General features: G+C 37.0%; 3 protein-coding genes across 4 annotated transcripts; 1 reads left to right on the forward strand and 2 right to left on the reverse strand.

The window, feature by feature from the left end:
• The first annotated feature begins 328 nt into the window (after positions 1-328).
• On the forward strand, positions 329-8,848 carry LOC114740693 (E3 ubiquitin-protein ligase AIRP2). Of its 2 annotated transcripts, XM_028928897.1 has the most exons (6): positions 329-850; positions 3,864-3,931; positions 7,084-7,234; positions 7,402-7,468; positions 7,617-7,836; positions 8,341-8,848. In XM_028928897.1, exons 1-6 carry the CDS (start codon positions 401-403, stop codon positions 8,549-8,551), a joined length of 1,167 nt encoding a protein of 388 aa, XP_028784730.1. In that variant the 5' UTR covers positions 329-400; the 3' UTR covers positions 8,552-8,848. The 2 variants fall into 2 exon arrangements, with proteins under 2 accessions (XP_028784730.1, XP_028784731.1); XM_028928898.1 differs by lacking the exons at positions 329-850; positions 3,864-3,931 and adding an exon at positions 5,409-6,489.
• Positions 8,849-9,003: 155 nt separating this feature from the next.
• LOC114740691 (ammonium transporter 1 member 3-like) lies at positions 9,004-10,747 on the reverse strand. Its single transcript, XM_028928895.1, is given in 3 exon segments — positions 9,004-9,821; positions 9,824-9,859; positions 9,862-10,747. Coding segments are annotated over 3 exon segments (1,389 nt in total). The 5' UTR covers positions 10,532-10,747; the 3' UTR covers positions 9,004-9,138.
• Positions 10,748-12,539: 1,792 nt separating this feature from the next.
• LOC114740690 (non-specific phospholipase C1) lies at positions 12,540-16,006 on the reverse strand. Its single transcript, XM_028928894.1, has 3 exons — positions 14,695-16,006; positions 13,742-13,918; positions 12,540-13,124 (listed from the first exon to the last, which is right to left on the reverse strand). Exons 1-3 carry the CDS (start codon positions 15,794-15,796, stop codon positions 12,802-12,804), a joined length of 1,602 nt encoding a protein of 533 aa, XP_028784727.1. The 5' UTR covers positions 15,797-16,006; the 3' UTR covers positions 12,540-12,801.
• Between the last annotated feature and the right edge of the window lie 1,231 nt (positions 16,007-17,237).

Raw genomic sequence — 17,237 nt, forward strand, 5'->3', positions numbered from 1 at the left:
GAATTATCATTATTACAAGGACTTTGAAAAAAAATAGATAAATATGAGATACAAAATAAATTGAAGTCTTATATTTAAAATTAAAATTAAAATCAAACAAACTTTTATATCAAGAATAGAATAGGATCATTTAGACCGTGTATAAGGTGTTCCCCTTCTGTATCAAAAAAAAGAAAAAAGAATAGGATGGAGTATTTTTATAAGCGAATATTCACTGCTCCGGCTTTCACACTAATTTTCCCAAAATGAAAATTTATACCCCGAGTTGGTTCCGTTTTGCATTACTTGCCGCCACAAGATTTTTTTATAAATAAAAGCCCACTCTCTGGAGCGAGGTCAATCTTCAACGTCTTCGTGGCGCCAAGACAACCCTTCGCTCTATTTCCCAGCCAGGAATACCATGTTCCTGCAAAGGCTTCCAATTTCAGCTGAGAATACTCTAACTCCTCTTCTCAAACCTCACACTCTTTCTTCTTCTCCTCGTTCCCAAACACACCGATACCCTTCCCTTCCCAGTGTTACCAATCTTCGAAGTCGCAGTCTCGCCCTCGCTTCGCAAAAAGCGGCCGTCGACGTTCAGGGCGAGTCAAGTGACGGAGCCGTCGTGTCCAAACTCTCGCGGGAGCCGGAGCCGTTGCCGCCCGAACTGCGACCGGACCTGATACCGAAGCACGTGGCGGTGATTATGGATGGAAACGGGAGGTGGGCTAAGATGCGAGGGTTGATGCCGTCGGCGGGTCACGAAGCCGGCGTGCGGTCGCTGAGGAGGATTATCGAACTATGTTGTAGTTGGGGGATTAAGGTTCTGACGGTTTTCGCCTTTTCTTATGATAATTGGGTTCGTCCAAAGGTTAGTTCCGTCTCCGCATTCGTTCATATTCATCTTCGTCGGCAACTATCTGTGTCTGAATTTATTCATGGTGCCGTACTTCTTGATTCTTTATGCAGGACCTTTTTTTCCCGAATTTTTAAATGAAAATAATATTTCAAACATTTCATCGACATTCGATGGGAAAAAAGAAGAAGAAAAAAAGATCCATTCGACTGTGGACCGACGAGAACGAGGAATTAGTATTCTTCAAAAATCAAAACCGGTCAATATAATACTATCTCCGAATTTTATTTTTAATTCAGTTTTAAATAAAAAATCCCAATCTATTTTATTTTTTATATTTATTTTTTTAAAAATAGTTATCATAATAATTATACATATTAAATATTCATCAAATAATACTACCTCCAATCCTTAATACAAGACCCTGTTTGATTTTTATTTTAGTCTTAAATATAAGACCTCAATCCACTTTGTCTCTTATATTTAGACATTTTCTTCAAAGTAGTCATTCTAATAATGATAATTCTAATCAATACGCTTGATTAGTAAGGATATTTTAGGAAAGACAACACCTATTTAGGAGAAATAACTAACTCAATTTACTTCCTTAATCTCCTCAAATTAGTCAACCGGTTCTTATAATTAGAACCGGAGGTAGTATTTGATTAGCAAATATATTTTAAGAAAAATAATATATATTTATTACAAATAACTAATATTATGTTTAATTTTTATGGGCGTTGAACATATTGTGTTCAATTTTATAATATATGTATAGGCACACGTTAGTGATTTCGTTAGGAAAAAAATTTATAGCTATGACGGAGGAAGTGAAGGTAGTTACTGTATTATTAAAGGATGAGATGTCGTTGGCCCCATAAAAAGGGACGAGGTGTTAAGAAATTCCACGAGATAACATTGTATTGGAAAACGCTTAAGAAACCGGACGCAATTTTCTCCAATATAAAATAGCCCGTGGTAATAGATTCTAGTAAATAAATATTAACAAAGTGTCAAAGTTATTATTTTTTAATTTAAACAATATGATTCAGTTTTTAAAAATGTTTAGTCATGTTTGTTATAATTATTTTAATTTAAATGTAAAATAATAAAAGGATAAGTATGAATATAAATAACAAATGTTGGGAAATAAATTATTTATAGTGGTCGAGCAAAAATAAAACTATAGCAGAGAGAACAAATTTCTGGTTTCCAAAAGCGTGTGCAGTTTGGCCACAAAAAAAAAAAAGCGTGTGCAGTTTGGCCACAAAAAAAAAAAAAGCGTGTGCAGTAATTTGGTGCAAGAATCCAAGGAGGTCGTTAGACTTAGAATGTTAATTGCTAGTTGACTTGTGAAGTGAGTTCAGTACATAGTTTTTTGTTATTTTTCCTTCCTCTCATTTTTTTTTTAATTTTTTTTGGCTGCTAGAGATATTATTGGCTACTCAGAGTGTTTGGGTAGCACAAAAAGTGCCCCTAAAAATAACTTTTTTACAAATTGAGATAAACTCTTTCACATGTTTACTTTGTATATCGTAAAAGTACTTTTAAAATCATAATTTTGATTCCATCCAAACACTCTATCAATGTGAAAATCTTTTTCGAGAAAAATTTGAATCTTAGCTTGAAATTGTGAGAGAGTAGTCTTTTTTGTTAGACCTAAGAGGTGTTTGGATAAAATCAAACTATATTTTGGAGAATAGTTTCTGGAGAATAGATTTTGTTAAAAAGTGACTTTAAGAAGTGAGAGTGTTTGGATAGTTGTTATCAGAAACATTTTTTATACGTACAAATTATTAAAAAAGGTATAAGTTAATATGATAATTATATAAAAGATAGATTTTATGATATATTTTAATTTGAAAGAATAAAATTGTTAATAATATATTTTTTACCAACACAATTAACATGTGTATATATATTTATAAGATATAAGATTAAAAATGTTTATAAAAAATAATTGATGGATGTTAAAATCATATTATTGTTGAGATCTACTCTGACAGGCACAATCATACTTTCCAATTTGAGCCAGAAGCATAATGGATTCACTTTTCCCAAAACCATGGTTTTGGTCCAAACCCATGGTTTCAGATTATTTCTCTAAAATTGATATACTGTTTAGATGATATCCTATCCAAATCATAGTTTTGAGAAGAACCCAAACAGGTCCCTAATCCTATTGGTTAATCTTTTCTTCTTTGCGATTGTCTTTCCTGTATTAGCCCAAGAAGTTACCAAGGCCCCTCAACATGTGATATTACGTTGGGTTGAGCCTAAGATTTTTCTTTTTTTTGCCAGAGGTCTGAGCCTAACATTAGACGAGATGTTTTGCACTGGGTTAGTCTGGTGTAGTGGTGTTGTTTTAATTTCTTAAATTTTGTTTATGAATATTGATCGATGTTATCAGGTTGTTTTATCTAAATATTTTAGGTGATAATCTGATGTTATGAATATCGTCAAGACTTTTACGATTTTTTATTTCTCAATTTTATTTTACAATAAATTTCTTAATTTGATGTTATTTAAAATGATATATAATTATTCTTAAGTGTTCATTATTTTTGAGAATATCAGTTTTAAGCCCAACATTACTTTTTAAATGAGTATGATGAAATTAATTATAAATTTGTTTTTAAATATTTTTATCAAATTCTCTAGCACTCTAACATTGATTGAATGAACAACCCATAATTCTTACTCCATCCGGTTCAAAATATAATATAAATTTTATCTGTTTAAATTTACTGAGAACTTAGTTAAAATTAGTTTAAAACAGTATTTTTTTAAAAATATGTCTATTAATAAAAAGAATGAGTAAAAAATATAATAAATAAATTAAAGAAAAAGAGAATATATGAATAATATTGAAAAAAATTCATTAAATGATTAGACAAAAATAATTTTTATTTTATAAAAAAATTAAATTCTTCTAATAAAATTTAGTTTATATTTTAAAGCGGATGAAGTACTACACTATGTTTCGGAGGGAGTGGCTTTCTGATGTTGAGATTGGGTTGTGGTGCAGGTGGAGGTTGATTTTTTGATGAGCCTCTTTGAAAGAACAATAACCACAGAAATTGATGCTTTCAAGAGGTAGCTTGTGCCAACCTAGCCAAAATCTTTTTCATTAATTCCTTTCTATATCAATTAATTATTACACAATTTTAACGTGAAACAAACAAAACGATAACTAATCTTTATTTAATTATTTTATCTTTGTAAATTTATTATGAATAACCAAATAATCAAGGTTAAAAAAAATATGCTATTCTTATTTTGGTATCCTGCAGCGAAGGAATTAGAATTTCTGTAATAGGAGACACAGCAAAACTCCCAGATTCTCTACAGAGAATGATAAAATATGCCGAGGAAAACACAAAGGAAAGCTCTGTATTCCAGTTGATAGTGGCAGTTAGCTACAGTGGCAAATACGACGTCGTGCAGGCATGTAAAGCCATAGCAGAGAAGGTCAAAGATGGCACTATGGAACCAGAAGACATAAACGAGAGCTTGATAGAGCAAGAACTTGAAACGAATTGCACAGAGTTCCCAAACCCAGACCTGATGATTCGAACGAGTGGAGAACTAAGAGTGAGCAACTTCTTGTTGTGGCAACTGGCTTACGCAGAACTGTTCTTTGATCCGTCTTTATGGCCTGATTTTGGAAAGGAGCAGTTCGTGGAAGCTTTGGCTTCCTTTCAACAAAGGCAGAGACGCTTTGGTGGACGCACTTCATAGTACTTCATGATCTCAGTTATAAGACGATGTTAACCAAATCAGGAATTAAGAAATCTTAGTTAAGTAATTCAACTTGTTTTAAATTCACATAGTTTGTCCTTGTTACTCCTCCGGTCCTAATTATAAGACCCAATTGACTTATTTGAGGAGATTAAGGAAGTAAGTTAAGTTGGTTATTTATAATAAATAAGTGTTGTTATTCCTAAAATATCCTTGCTAATTAAGTATATTGGCTAAAATTATCATTATTAGAAGATTATCTTGGAAAAAAATGCATAAATATAAGAGAGAAAATGGATTGGGTCTTATAATTAGGACCAAATAAAAAGTCAAATTGGGTCTTATAATAAGGACCGGAGGAGTATTTTAATTGAATCTCTTAGTTTATGTAAAATTAATAGCTCGAGAGGGAATAATAAAATTATTATGAATAATCCAAGGATAATTGACATGAATGCCGCATCTTGTTATTCGTGTTGAAATTTTATCTGAATAGCTGTGAAATTGTTACAAACTCCATGCCGTGTCATTCAAACTCTTTTCAACAAAATCCAAACATAGAGGGTAAAAAAGGAAGAATACTGAAAAAAAGAGTAATGAATATGTTCATTAAAAATTAACTAGTTTATTTTATTTAAATATTCTTTATTTTTTGGTATTGTGATTTCACATATGGACGGCATGGTGGTGCAATAGTACCGAACAATGTACTGGGTACTTTTAACTTGAGGGGAGAATTTCCCCCGACAGCGTTGGTAAGGTAAGAAAATCGATGCAGAAACTTAAGGGATGTTTGGCAAGATAAAAATCAAACGAGGGAAAAGGGAGGGGTGTTTTTAACTTCACAGACACATTCGGCCACACTATTTTCTAGAGGGAGCCAATTCCAGCTGTTGAACATTTTCCCTCATCCGTGAGAAGCCTGCTTCCTCCCACTCTTGATGGGAATTAATTTTTTAAGGTACGAAATTCCTAAATGGTCCCCTTCATCTTCCCAGATCACCTTACAATTACCACTCGATCATCTTCTTCTTCCTTGTTTAATCGTCTGTCTCCATACATTTGCCTGTTTGTTAGCTGGTTTTCAACGTTGCTTGCAGATCTTCTCTCTCTCTCTCTCTCCGTTTTTTCCAGGGCCTACAAAAATATGCGCATGATTGGAAATTTTTCTTCCCTTCCCTTTTTTCGCACCAAAATACATTCTACCAAACGGATCATTAAAATAAAGAAGGATTTAGGATAAGGATGGCCGGATGAGTCGCCTTCCCTTCAAATAAAATAAAATATCCAATTCATCCGCGTCCTGATAAGAGCAGACCATAACAAAGGTGTTGTTATTGGGCAATATGGTCTTTTCATTGGTCGTCGGGTAAAACTGCAAAACATGGGGCCGCGCCATTCGGTTTTGGCATGCCGGACATGCTCCGCTCCAAAAGTCACCAATCATATCTTTCCACGTAACCCCATCCTGCCCGGTTGCTGAAATCATTGGACATGTTTCAAGCACCTTTACTAGGCTCCACCACAGAGAATCTCCGGCTCTTCCTCCTTCGGAAAACAAATCCTGTCCTATGGGGGTAAAATCGTCAATGGGCAATATTAATCTCAAGCCTGGTAATCTGGTATTCATTATCGAGGAGGCAAAACCGGGACCGGTGTTGGTGGACTCAAAGTGCGTTGATTATATAGTGCTTCTTCTTGTAGTGTGGGAAAAAGATTCTTTCGTAATCGACGATCTCCTTCTTCTTCTTTCTCTCTCTCCCTCTCTCTCTTGCTGACGCATTGGGCTCTGCCATTCTCTTCGTTGTATATCTTTAGTAGTAGGCAGAAATTACTTCCCGTGGAATGGGGAAATCAGCGTTTCATGATTCTCTAAAAGCTCTGGAAGCTGATATTCAGTACGCCAATGATCTGTAAGTCCTTCTCTGTTTCAAATTGTTATGAATTCTCCTTCTCGGGGTAAATGGTTATTACTTTGCTTCAGAACTCAGCAGCTGATAAGGGAGCTCAGAAAATGTAATCGTTTGACCGAGTGTCCATGTTGCTTTAAAATGTTTGAAATACGATGCCTGACCATGAACTGTTTTAATTCCCGTTCCCTGTTTCCCATCGGTAGAATTGTTCACCTATTTTTTTTAAATATGTAAATTTTGGTCCGACGCTTGTGAATTGCAGGCTGCAGCCTGAGACGACCTGGGTTTTTTGGGCCAAAAGTAGCCTTGAATGACTTTTTATTTATATGTAAATGTGATTTTCTGTATATTTGCTTGCACTGTTTTTTATTCGAGAACCAAATGGTAACAAGTTTGCACATGGGGTATACTGGAGCTTGAAACGGGTCTTTCCAGGGATAAGTTATTTAAATATGAAAAGTAATGCAAATTAATGACACATAAAAACTGTAGGGAGCTCTTTTCCAGGTTAATACAAATATGATGAGCGCACTTTATTTCATCCGAATATTATATTTAATGTCTATGTTTCTCATTATCTTGTTATTTTTCCAGGTTATTAGGGTATCCGAGAGATAAAGATGGAGCATGCTTTCAAATGAGACTGTCATACGGTCCAGGTGCTACCTTATTTCTTTTTCTTGTTCAATGGGCGGATTACCACCTGGCTGGTGCTCTGGGTTTACTGAGAGTTCTAGTTTATATGGTATATGCCCTTCACAGATCACACCTATCTAATGTATCTGTTTTTGATTAAATTTGCTTTGCTTCATTTGTCTTTGTCAAAGCTTCCTGTCATTGTCTATTTGATTTTGTTTTACTGCATTTTCCATATAATTTAGTAAATGTAGTGGCATGATGGGATTAATGCAGACCTATGGAGATGGGAAGACCACCATGTCAATATATGAAAGGAAAGCAAGCATTAAAGAGTTTAACTGTAAGTTCCCTTTGGTGAAAGATGAATGAGTATTTCAACTGTATGCCTTTTGCTCTTTTTCGGGCGGAATTACCTCCGTTTCTTATAGTATCGTTACCGAACATACATATACTTACACCTTTTGCTTTGCCTCTTTCCTGGCATACAGCGGTTATATTTCCTGCTTTGTTGCAACTTGAGAAGGGCATCACAGATTTGGAGGAAAAGAAACAAAATGAAGTATATGCTATTAGATATAAGAAGAAAGAAAAACAATCAAAATTTGACGTGGAAAGAGAAGAGGAGTGTGGAATTTGCATGGAGGTGAAGGCAAAAGTTGTGCTGCCTAATTGCTGCCATTGCATGTGTTTGAAGTGCTTCAGGGATTGGTAAAATTCCTTGTCTCTTTCTTTCTTATCCCTCTCCGTGTTAGATTCCTATCTCATATCATATTGTGTCACTGTCATATTATGGCATCATTCTTTATGGTTGCTAATTGGAGTTGTCCCACCTGTGATATGTATTTTACAGTCTGTTATTCAACATTAATAACATGTAAATCTGAAAGAGAAAGGATGTCAGTATGTTACACTTCCCTGAGATGGGAATTGAGGGATGTCATCGATATTATGAATTTCTTATCAAATTTTTATCATTATTTTTGTAATCTTGGATCCTCTGCTTCACAACTAGTCCTATGAAATAATGTCATATAAGAGAGTAAGTGCTACTAGTGATAAAACCAAGCAACTAGGTTTTCTAAATATATAGACTGTTACACCCTGCACATCGCTATTTAAAACAATTTGTGCTTTGGATATTCTTTTACTATGTACACTGTACGAGTTACAGGACTCGGTGATGATTGTGTGCCTTTTGCATTGCCCCTTCAGGTGTGAGAGATCCGAGTCATGCCCCTTTTGCCGGGGAAATCTTAAAAGGGTCAACTCATGTGACCTTTGGAATTACATAGATGAGGGTGATATTATGGATATCAGAGCGATTTTCAAAGAGAACCTTAAGAGGTTGCTTTGGTACATGGAGAAGTTGCCTATTGTTGATCCGGACCCCACGCATGTCTCTTATGAACCCTGTAGGAGTTAACGGCTATATTTACAGGCCTCAAGAACTTTGCACATAACTGTTTCGCCGTACATGCCATTTTAGATAGTAACTGATTGTACATATTGTCCGGCTTAATGTTCATAGCAGTGGCTTCATCTTATGGTTCCAAGCAGGTTTGTGTCGTCTTTATGCTTGAAGTTGATAATATTTTATTGTAATGTAATGGAACAGCCTTCCAGAAGAATGGGAGGGCACAATATTTGCCTCAACTAGCTGATTTATCCTTGCGTTTCAGTTTCACACAAAAGCAATAGATGAGGAAGTCACTTTACAATCTCTAGGTGTGCCTTACGTCAATCCTTACTTATTGCCTTTATTTAAAAAGATCTAGCAAGTGAATGGAGTGTTAGCAAAGTTTTGTACAAGTTTGAGTAGTAATCTGCTTAATCTCTACGTCCTTCTAAAAATATTATGGTGTGAAACTCAAGAAGTTGGATGTAAATGTAATAGAAGAGGCTGACGTTTGTGTGTGTTCAAAGGCAAAACAATAAGATATTCAAATTCAACTTTCTTAACAGTACAGCGCTTTGAAAAAATATGACTGCTAAACTGTTATTGAAACGTAATCATGATTGATTATCTCTAACGCGCATATAATCGGCGTAAGATAGAGGAACGTTTTCGTCGTGATGAGAATAAGCAGATCCTCCGTGGGTTGAGATGTCAAGGCCTGTAACTTCATCGTCTTTTGAGATTCTGAGTAGCTTAAGCATGTGTAAGGCATAGAACAGAGGGCCCATGGTGATACTAACCCAGCCCAATATAGCCAACAATTCCACAATTTGGGCTCCAAGCAAGGCCCATCCACCTCCTAATAGAAGCCCATAGGGTCTACTCACCCCAGTCACACCTTTATCGTAGACTTGAATCACGAACTCCTCTTTGGCAAACAAGCCCGTGAATATTAAACCCCAGGCCCCACACCCCCCATGTAATTGGGCTGCCTCTAACGGGTCGTCATAGTTCAATTTTAGTGCCAATACGTTCAGCCCAATCAAGACCCAAGCTGAGACAAACCCACAAATAATAGCAGCCCATGGCTCAACCACGGAGCATCCAGAGGTAATAGCAACAAACCCGCCAAGCAATCCATTGCAAATGTCAAATGCATCCCAGTGACCAATTATCAACCGCCGGCCAAACAACGTGATGATTCCCGCCGTCGAACCAGCTAAGGTGGTCACAACCGCCGTTCGGCCAATGGACGTCCAATTACCCTCATCGGATGCGTCGGGATACGGCACCAAATCTTATCAAACGAGCCGGGATTAAATCCAAACCATCCAACCACAAAAGAAACGTGCCGAGTACCACTAGACTCGCATTGTGGCCTCGGAGCGGCACGGGCTTGCCAAATGCATCAAACCGGCCGACCCGTGGTTCTAGTATTAGTGAACCCCAAAAGCCAGCCACTGCGCCAACCATATGCACCACTCCGCTTCCGGCGAAGTCAATCGCACCTGAGCCCAGAAACAGATTGCTTGAACTCGTACTGAGCCAACCGTTGGAAGACCAGACCCAGTGGACTACGACCGGGTACACAAAGCCCGCAAGGAAAAAGCTGAATACAAGATAAGCACTGAACTGGGTTCTCTCAGCAATAGAACCACTTGTGATGCCCGCTACGGCTATGGCGAACGCCCATTGGTAAAGATAGAAACTGTAATCGTAAGTGCCGTTTGGAATGCTAACGAGAGCAAAGAGATCCGTGCCTATGAAAGGGTTGGAACTGGGGCCGTCGCCGTAGGCAAATGCGAAGCCGAAGAGGTAGAAAGAGATGCTTCCGACGACGGCGTCTACAACATTAGTGAGCATAATGTTGACGGCGTTTTTAGCTCTGACGGAGCCTGCACAGAGCATGGCGAATCCGATTTGCATGACGAAGACGAGGTAGGCAGAGAAGAGAAGGAAGATGGTGTTGAGGGAGTATGCAACACTTTGCTCCCATGAAGCCTCCATGAGTAAGAGAGACGAAGAAGGGGCGAGAGAAATAGCAAGTTTGAGGATAACTTTATTTGATAATGATGCGTGTGTGCGTGTGTGGGCTTGGTGAGTCTGAAAAGTAGCTAGGTGCTGTAGAGAGACAGAGAGTGCGAGAGAGGAGGAGGATGAAGCACAGGGATAAATAGGAAGATTGGGGTGAGGTTGAAAGGTAGTTGGCCAATGGGCTAGCGGGTGTTCATTTAACGTTGACAGTTTGTGCATTCTGCTTCAGTGGTTCTTTACGGGCTAAGGCATGAGCGCGATTTTTTTTTTGGGGGTGGGGGTAGTTGTGTACTTGTGTTGAGATTTATGGGGTGTTTAGCAACCTCCAACTATAGTTTCAAAAGTACTTTTTCGTAAAATGAGGCAAATTCTTCTACATATTTACTTTGTAAACCGTAAAAACACTTTAAAACTATGGTTTGGTTTCTATCCAAACACCCTTTAAACAAGTTTTTTGCTAATTAGTTTTGCTGCCCAAAATCGAAAATCCTGAAGAGACTGTTCCCTTAAAAATAACAAAATAAAACTAAAAATCACACTAAACTTTTATAAGTTTTGACCATGTATAAGCAACCTTCTTCTTTTAGGTTTTAGACATTGAGCTATATACAAATAACTATCTTTATACTCTTGAACCTTTAAATCATCAACTTAAGTTGGCATGAATGGTGGATTTTTAAATTTCAGCTTTTGTGGTGTATACTGAAGTTGTTAATATCATTATATAACTTGTTAACCATGTTACTGAAATTGTAAAATTACTACTTTTTAAATTTTTCAGAAAACAACAGACTAATAATAAATAGAATAATATTAATATTAATATTTAATATATTCTATTTAAGTTAAGATATTATTTATTATTATATTATTATATTATAAGTAAGTATAAGAAAGTATTGAATAGATCGACGGATAAGAATATTTGGTCATCTGTAATGGAAATTACATTAGTAGGAATATAAGCTTGAAACATCTCCCGATTGGGTCTCAACTATGGGTAAAGCGGTCATACTTCCTTCACCTAACTGAGAACTTGATTTAGCGGCTCTTTCCAAAAGGCGTGAATGTAAATAAAAAACATCTCCCTGATAAGCTTCGCGATATGTTAAATACTATACCGAACTTATTAATAGGGTTACAAAACTTATTAACAGCATTACTGAAATTGTAAAAATGTTACTTTTTGAATTTCTTGAAAAACCTATTGTTAACTGCTATATTTAACTCTTTAATAGCATTACGAAACTTGTTAGCAGTTTTACTAAAGTTGTAAAAAATCTTCAAAAAAAAAGTTGCCAAAGTTGTAAAAATGCCATGTTTTTTATTTTTTATTTAAAAAACCTGTTGTTAAATGTTATACCGAAGTTGTTAATAGAGTAACAAACTTGTTAACAGCGTTATTGAAGTTGTAAAAATACTACTTTTTGAATTTTCTAGATAATCTGTTGTTAACTACTATATTGAACTTGTTAGTAGCGTTACAAGAGTTATTAACTGTTTTATTGAAATTGTAAAAATTTTCAAAAAAATTATTGTTAGGCACCAGAGCTCTGGTGACGGTGGCCACCTGAGCTCTAGTAACCGGCCAGCTAGTGGGAGCTTTTGGTTTTTTAAAAAAGAATAAATAAAATAAATAGCAACATAGTCATTTCAGCAAATTTAAAAATATCAAATCGGTCACTTGTGCCTAAATTAGAATTTTGCAAATTCAAATTATTATTTTGATATTTTCAAGTTGAAGTATCATTTTTGTGTCATTTTCCTATTAAAAAAAATCTCAAAGACAAATAAAAAATTTTCATTTCACATATTAAAATTTGTTATTACAAGTTGCTCTATAGTCATTAAACTTTTTAATAATTATATTGTTTTTTTTTAGAATTTTATAAAATTCTCCCTGTGATGGAATGTCTGAACACAGAATGTTTCTTTAGGTCTTGTGACCCCAAAAAAAATCAGAAAAGCTGTGTTATTTTTCGCCCCAAAAAAAAAAAGTTGTTCACGCTATATTCTGTATTTATCTTAAGTTGCTTAAGCACAGAGCGTATTGATCCAAGGTTTATGTGCGACCTGACTACCTTAGAGAGATATACATCGACACTAAAACAAAAGGAAAATAATTTCCGTCAGAACCTAAAATACAATACAAGGCCCATTACACTAGGCTACATATGTTTTGTTTTTCACGCCACTATGTCAATAAGGCACTATAGGTATCCATCTGGGTATGATGAAAAGCATTACTGCGTTCTAAGATTATCGCTATTTTCTCCCACAGAAACCCTGCTAGTGAGGGAAGGCCTCATTGTGACTATGGCAGAGTCATTAGCTCCAGCTTTAAGAGCGGCCTTTCCAGCTTCCAAAAACCTGTTCACTGCATCTTCTGCATATCTGTTTGCTTCTCCCACTTTCATGCTTTTCCCAATATTTGGATATGCATTAAGCACATAATCCCCGTTGAGCTGAGACGCGAGCTGGATTAGCTCAACTTGGAACTCTGAGAGGCTAGTGTCTTCTCTGGGTCCCCCTGGCCTCAGTGAAAACTTCACCTCTGGAAGCCTCTCTGCGAAGACACGTTGGTCGTATTCAAATCAGAAAAAGAACAAGACAAGAGTCTTTGGTGTTTCTGTGTTTTTGGTTCTTTGTAAGGTTCAAGCATGCCGTTTGGCATTTTCACTATTATTGCATAACCTATTTCAGGAAGTGGACAAAGGTGGAAACTTACACTCTTGTGCTATTGCACCGAGTGAAAGAGACAAAGGAAATTTCTATGATCATGCATTTAGGCATGCCAGCCCGCCATACTGCTACACCAGCATCTTTACCAGGCTATGATTATGGTCATGAAAGGTTGTTTGTAGAAAGATTCCCAGAGTCCCCTGTTTCCCAAGTTATCAGAGACGGGTCCCATTGTAAAGTGTGCCCCATTGTAAAGTGTGCGACAAACTTGGATATCAATTCATAAATCGAAACAAACTTCTCTACATATTTATTTTGTATACCGTAAAATCATTTTTGAAACTATATTTTGGGTTCCATCCAAACATCCCATTGGTCTACCTAATGATTCTGTGAGTAGCAACATGGTTCGCCATGTCTCAGATAGCGGAAATTCTAAACCCAAGGTAAATGAAAACTAAGAATACATTGAGCTGAGTGATAATCAAAGTAGAAGCAAACCTGGACAGTCCTCGCGAGGAGTATCACGAAGGTGGAAGTATTTCTCAAAGGTACCAGCCCAAGCATCTCTTTTTGTCAAGAAATTGGATTTTAAATTGAATAGCTTCTTTACTGTGGCGGGAATAGAAGAATGTTCAAATTGCGAATATGGTGTTGGCCCCTCTGGTTCATGAATCACTGCAAAAATGAAGAGACAATTCAAACTGAAAAAGGTTAGAATGCAATAAAATTGAAGTCTAGTAAAGAATACACAAGAGAAAAAGTGACTATACAGAACAATATAAAAACCTATATGCCAAAACTTTTGAATCTGCTGGGAGTACACCAAAGATATGTTTAGCCTATGACAACACTTGTGATAATAGATACTGTCACAAAAATTATCACAATAATTACTTATTTATGTCTTCAAGTGACCATTAGTACAACTTTGTGCAGAAGCACGGCTACAAAGAGTCTAGAGGTACGAGTAAAATACCACCAAATATAAACGAGCATTTAAAGACTAATGATACAAAGGCTCAGCGGCAAGCCAAAAGCTCATAATTATAACAACATACTAACATGGCCAAAAGATTTCAGCAGAGCTAAATACAGGAATGTAAAAGTTAAAGATCAAGTAACAAGGAACAGTAATCAATATCCGTAGATCCTTAATACTTCCACAACTTGCAGAACCACCAAAACAGATATTAAGAAGCTTGTGATAGCAGACGGCTCTGTTTTTACACTATGCACGAGACAAACTCAAAACTTCAATTTGCAGACAGACAAAAAGTATTCATGCGTCTAAGGGACACATAGAAGGACCTGAATTCAAATGCTCTGAGAATTGAGAAACACTTCGAAACTAATCATAATTGCAAACATCTTTGAGATTGTCCTAGAGTCGTGTTGATATCCCAGACATGTTGGACATAAACAAAAAATATATAAATTACAACAATACGCACCGGTACCCTTCTCAATCCACGGCGACACCAGAATGGTCGGGACGCGAACACCCAAGCGGTCGAACCGAAAGTAATACGGATCGGGTCCAATGATCCCGTCCGGACTGGGTACACCAGTAACAGGGGTAGGCACGTGGTCATAGAACCCACCATGTTCATCATATGTAATCAGTAAGGCCATCTCTTTCCACTGAGGGCTAGCCCTTAGCGTCTCGTAAACCTCCTTCACGAACCTCTGCCCTAGCGCCACGTCATGCGATGGGTGATCGTCGTTGGCCGGAAAGAGGTCCACGTCGAAGTAACGTTGCTCCACCACCACGTAATTTGGAAGCCTGCCCAACTTCGCGTGCAACTTGAACTTCATAGAGTAGCTGTGGAATTTTGTGACGTACTTGAGCTTCCTCAGGCTCTTGAAGAACAATGTCGCGGGGATGTTCTGGTAATAGATCCCAAATGTGAGACCATTTTCGTCTAGAGAATCAAAGATTGTTCGCTGAGGAAACCCGTGGATAAGATCCTTACGAACGTTACTCATAGCACCGTGGGATGTCGCCGAGTGAACGTAAAAGCGGTTTGGCTGAGTAGACGCGGGCACCGAGGCGAACCATTTGTCGAACACGCAGAACTCGTTCGCCAACTCAGTGTAGACCGGCAAGACCTCTGGTTTGAACCCGCTCATGACGGTTTTCGACATTCCCTCAACCATCTTCTCGGCCTGCTGAGCGAACCCGTTCATGAGAGCCAGGTTCGCTGAGGTATTGTTTGATCCGAATATCTGTTCCCTTATGGCCTGGAATGAGTGCCCCGGATCAGAGTCGACGAACACAGCAGAGTTAGAGACGAAAACCTCCGGAGAGTTCGGGTCGGAAACTGAGAGTCGGTTTGACTCTTTGCCCGTCAAACCATCAATTTCTGGTCGTGTTGATTTCAGCCACCCCAGAACGTGATCAAATGATCGGTTCTCCATCACCAGGACGACCACAGTTTTGATGGGTCCATTGATTTTGTGCTTCTTGCGTATGCCATTGAAGTCGGTGGCTTGAGAGGAGACCAAAAGGTAGAGGACGAAGAAAAATGCGAAGGACACTGAGCGGAGAGACATCTCCGGTGACTGGAATGAAGAAAATTTCGTAGCGAATCGGTGGAAGAATTTCCTATGGTTGAAAGGTTGAGGAAAGTGGTAAATAAAGAGAAAGCGGTAAGCAAGGATGCTATGCGAAGCAAAGCAGAAGCAGAAGCAAGACCAAAAATGAGAATTTAGACGTTGTTAAGCGATAAGAAATACGGTATTTGCTCACCGATTAAGGTTTCTTTTTGTCTGTGTGTCATCGGCGAGTGATTGTCTTTGCCGCTTTCGGTGTATTCCGTTTTTTTTTTTCCCAATACAAAAACCAACCGTATTATGCATATGCATGGCTTTTTTTTCTCCCCCTTAGTCATGAAAAAAATTAGGCTTTCAATCATATTTTTAAAGTAGATTAATGATTTGCTTCTTGAAAAATTAATCTTCTCTTGACATAATTTTTCAACAATACATTTCGTTAGGTCTAATCATTAAAAAATTATTTTTTTTCCTGAACTTTTGAAAATATTCTATTTAAAATATAATTTTCCAACCCAATTCAAAGTACAATAAAAGAAAAGGATACGAAACTCTAGTCTCACTATAATCTTTGTTCAAAGGTATTAAGCAATCAGAACCTTAACGCATAGCCGGCCTTTTGATTGTCGTACATATCGTATGTTCATGCGCGTAGAAATGCTTGTATGGTGTCCTTAGCCAACCTAAAAACATTGCAATTTTATACTTATATCGTACATATACCGGTTGGTTCAGGTTCGCAAGCGGCGGGCGAGCAGATTGGAGCGGAGAGAAACGAGCGTTCTATTCTATAGTTTCCCTCGACACGTGTATGTGTCCATAGCCTCGTATCGGTTATACGTTTTGCCGAGCTCCTTCAAAAACGAGTTCTATTTGGGAGCTGGCTTCCCCCCGCCCTCCGCTGCCCCCTTCCCTCTCCACTACCCAAAACTATGTCGTTGTGGGTGGAAGATTGGGGAGCGGGATATTATCTTTTTTTTTTTTAAGTATTTTAAAATATTTTTTTATGTACTAAATATCCTAAATTTTCTTTCAAGAACATCTACTCCATGTTCTAAAGTAATTTTAGGTACACTAAGCATCCCAAAATTTTTGTCAATAGCACCCAACGCCCTAAAATAATTTTTGGTTCTAATAGCATCTAATTTTGAAATATTTTTTTTGATAACAAGAAGTTTTAGGATATTGGGTGCTATCAAAAAAATATTTTAAAGTATTGAATATATCAAAAATTATTTTAGAATACCAAGTGAGTGTTTATGAAAAAATATTTTAAGATACTAAGTGTACCAAAATTATTTAAGGATACAGAGTGCTATTCTAAAAACAATTTATGGTGTTAGATGCATTAAAAATTATTTTAAATACTGGGTTTTACTAAAAAAAATATTTTAGGATGCTGCGTATACCAAATTATTTTAGGATGGAAAAAAAATTTTAA

This window comes from Neltuma alba, unplaced genomic scaffold, assembly GCF_004799145.2.
Source record: "Neltuma alba isolate B1F8T4 unplaced genomic scaffold, ASM479914v2 tig00003186_pilon, whole genome shotgun sequence".
Classification (NCBI taxonomy): Eukaryota; Viridiplantae; Streptophyta; class Magnoliopsida; order Fabales; family Fabaceae; genus Neltuma; species Neltuma alba.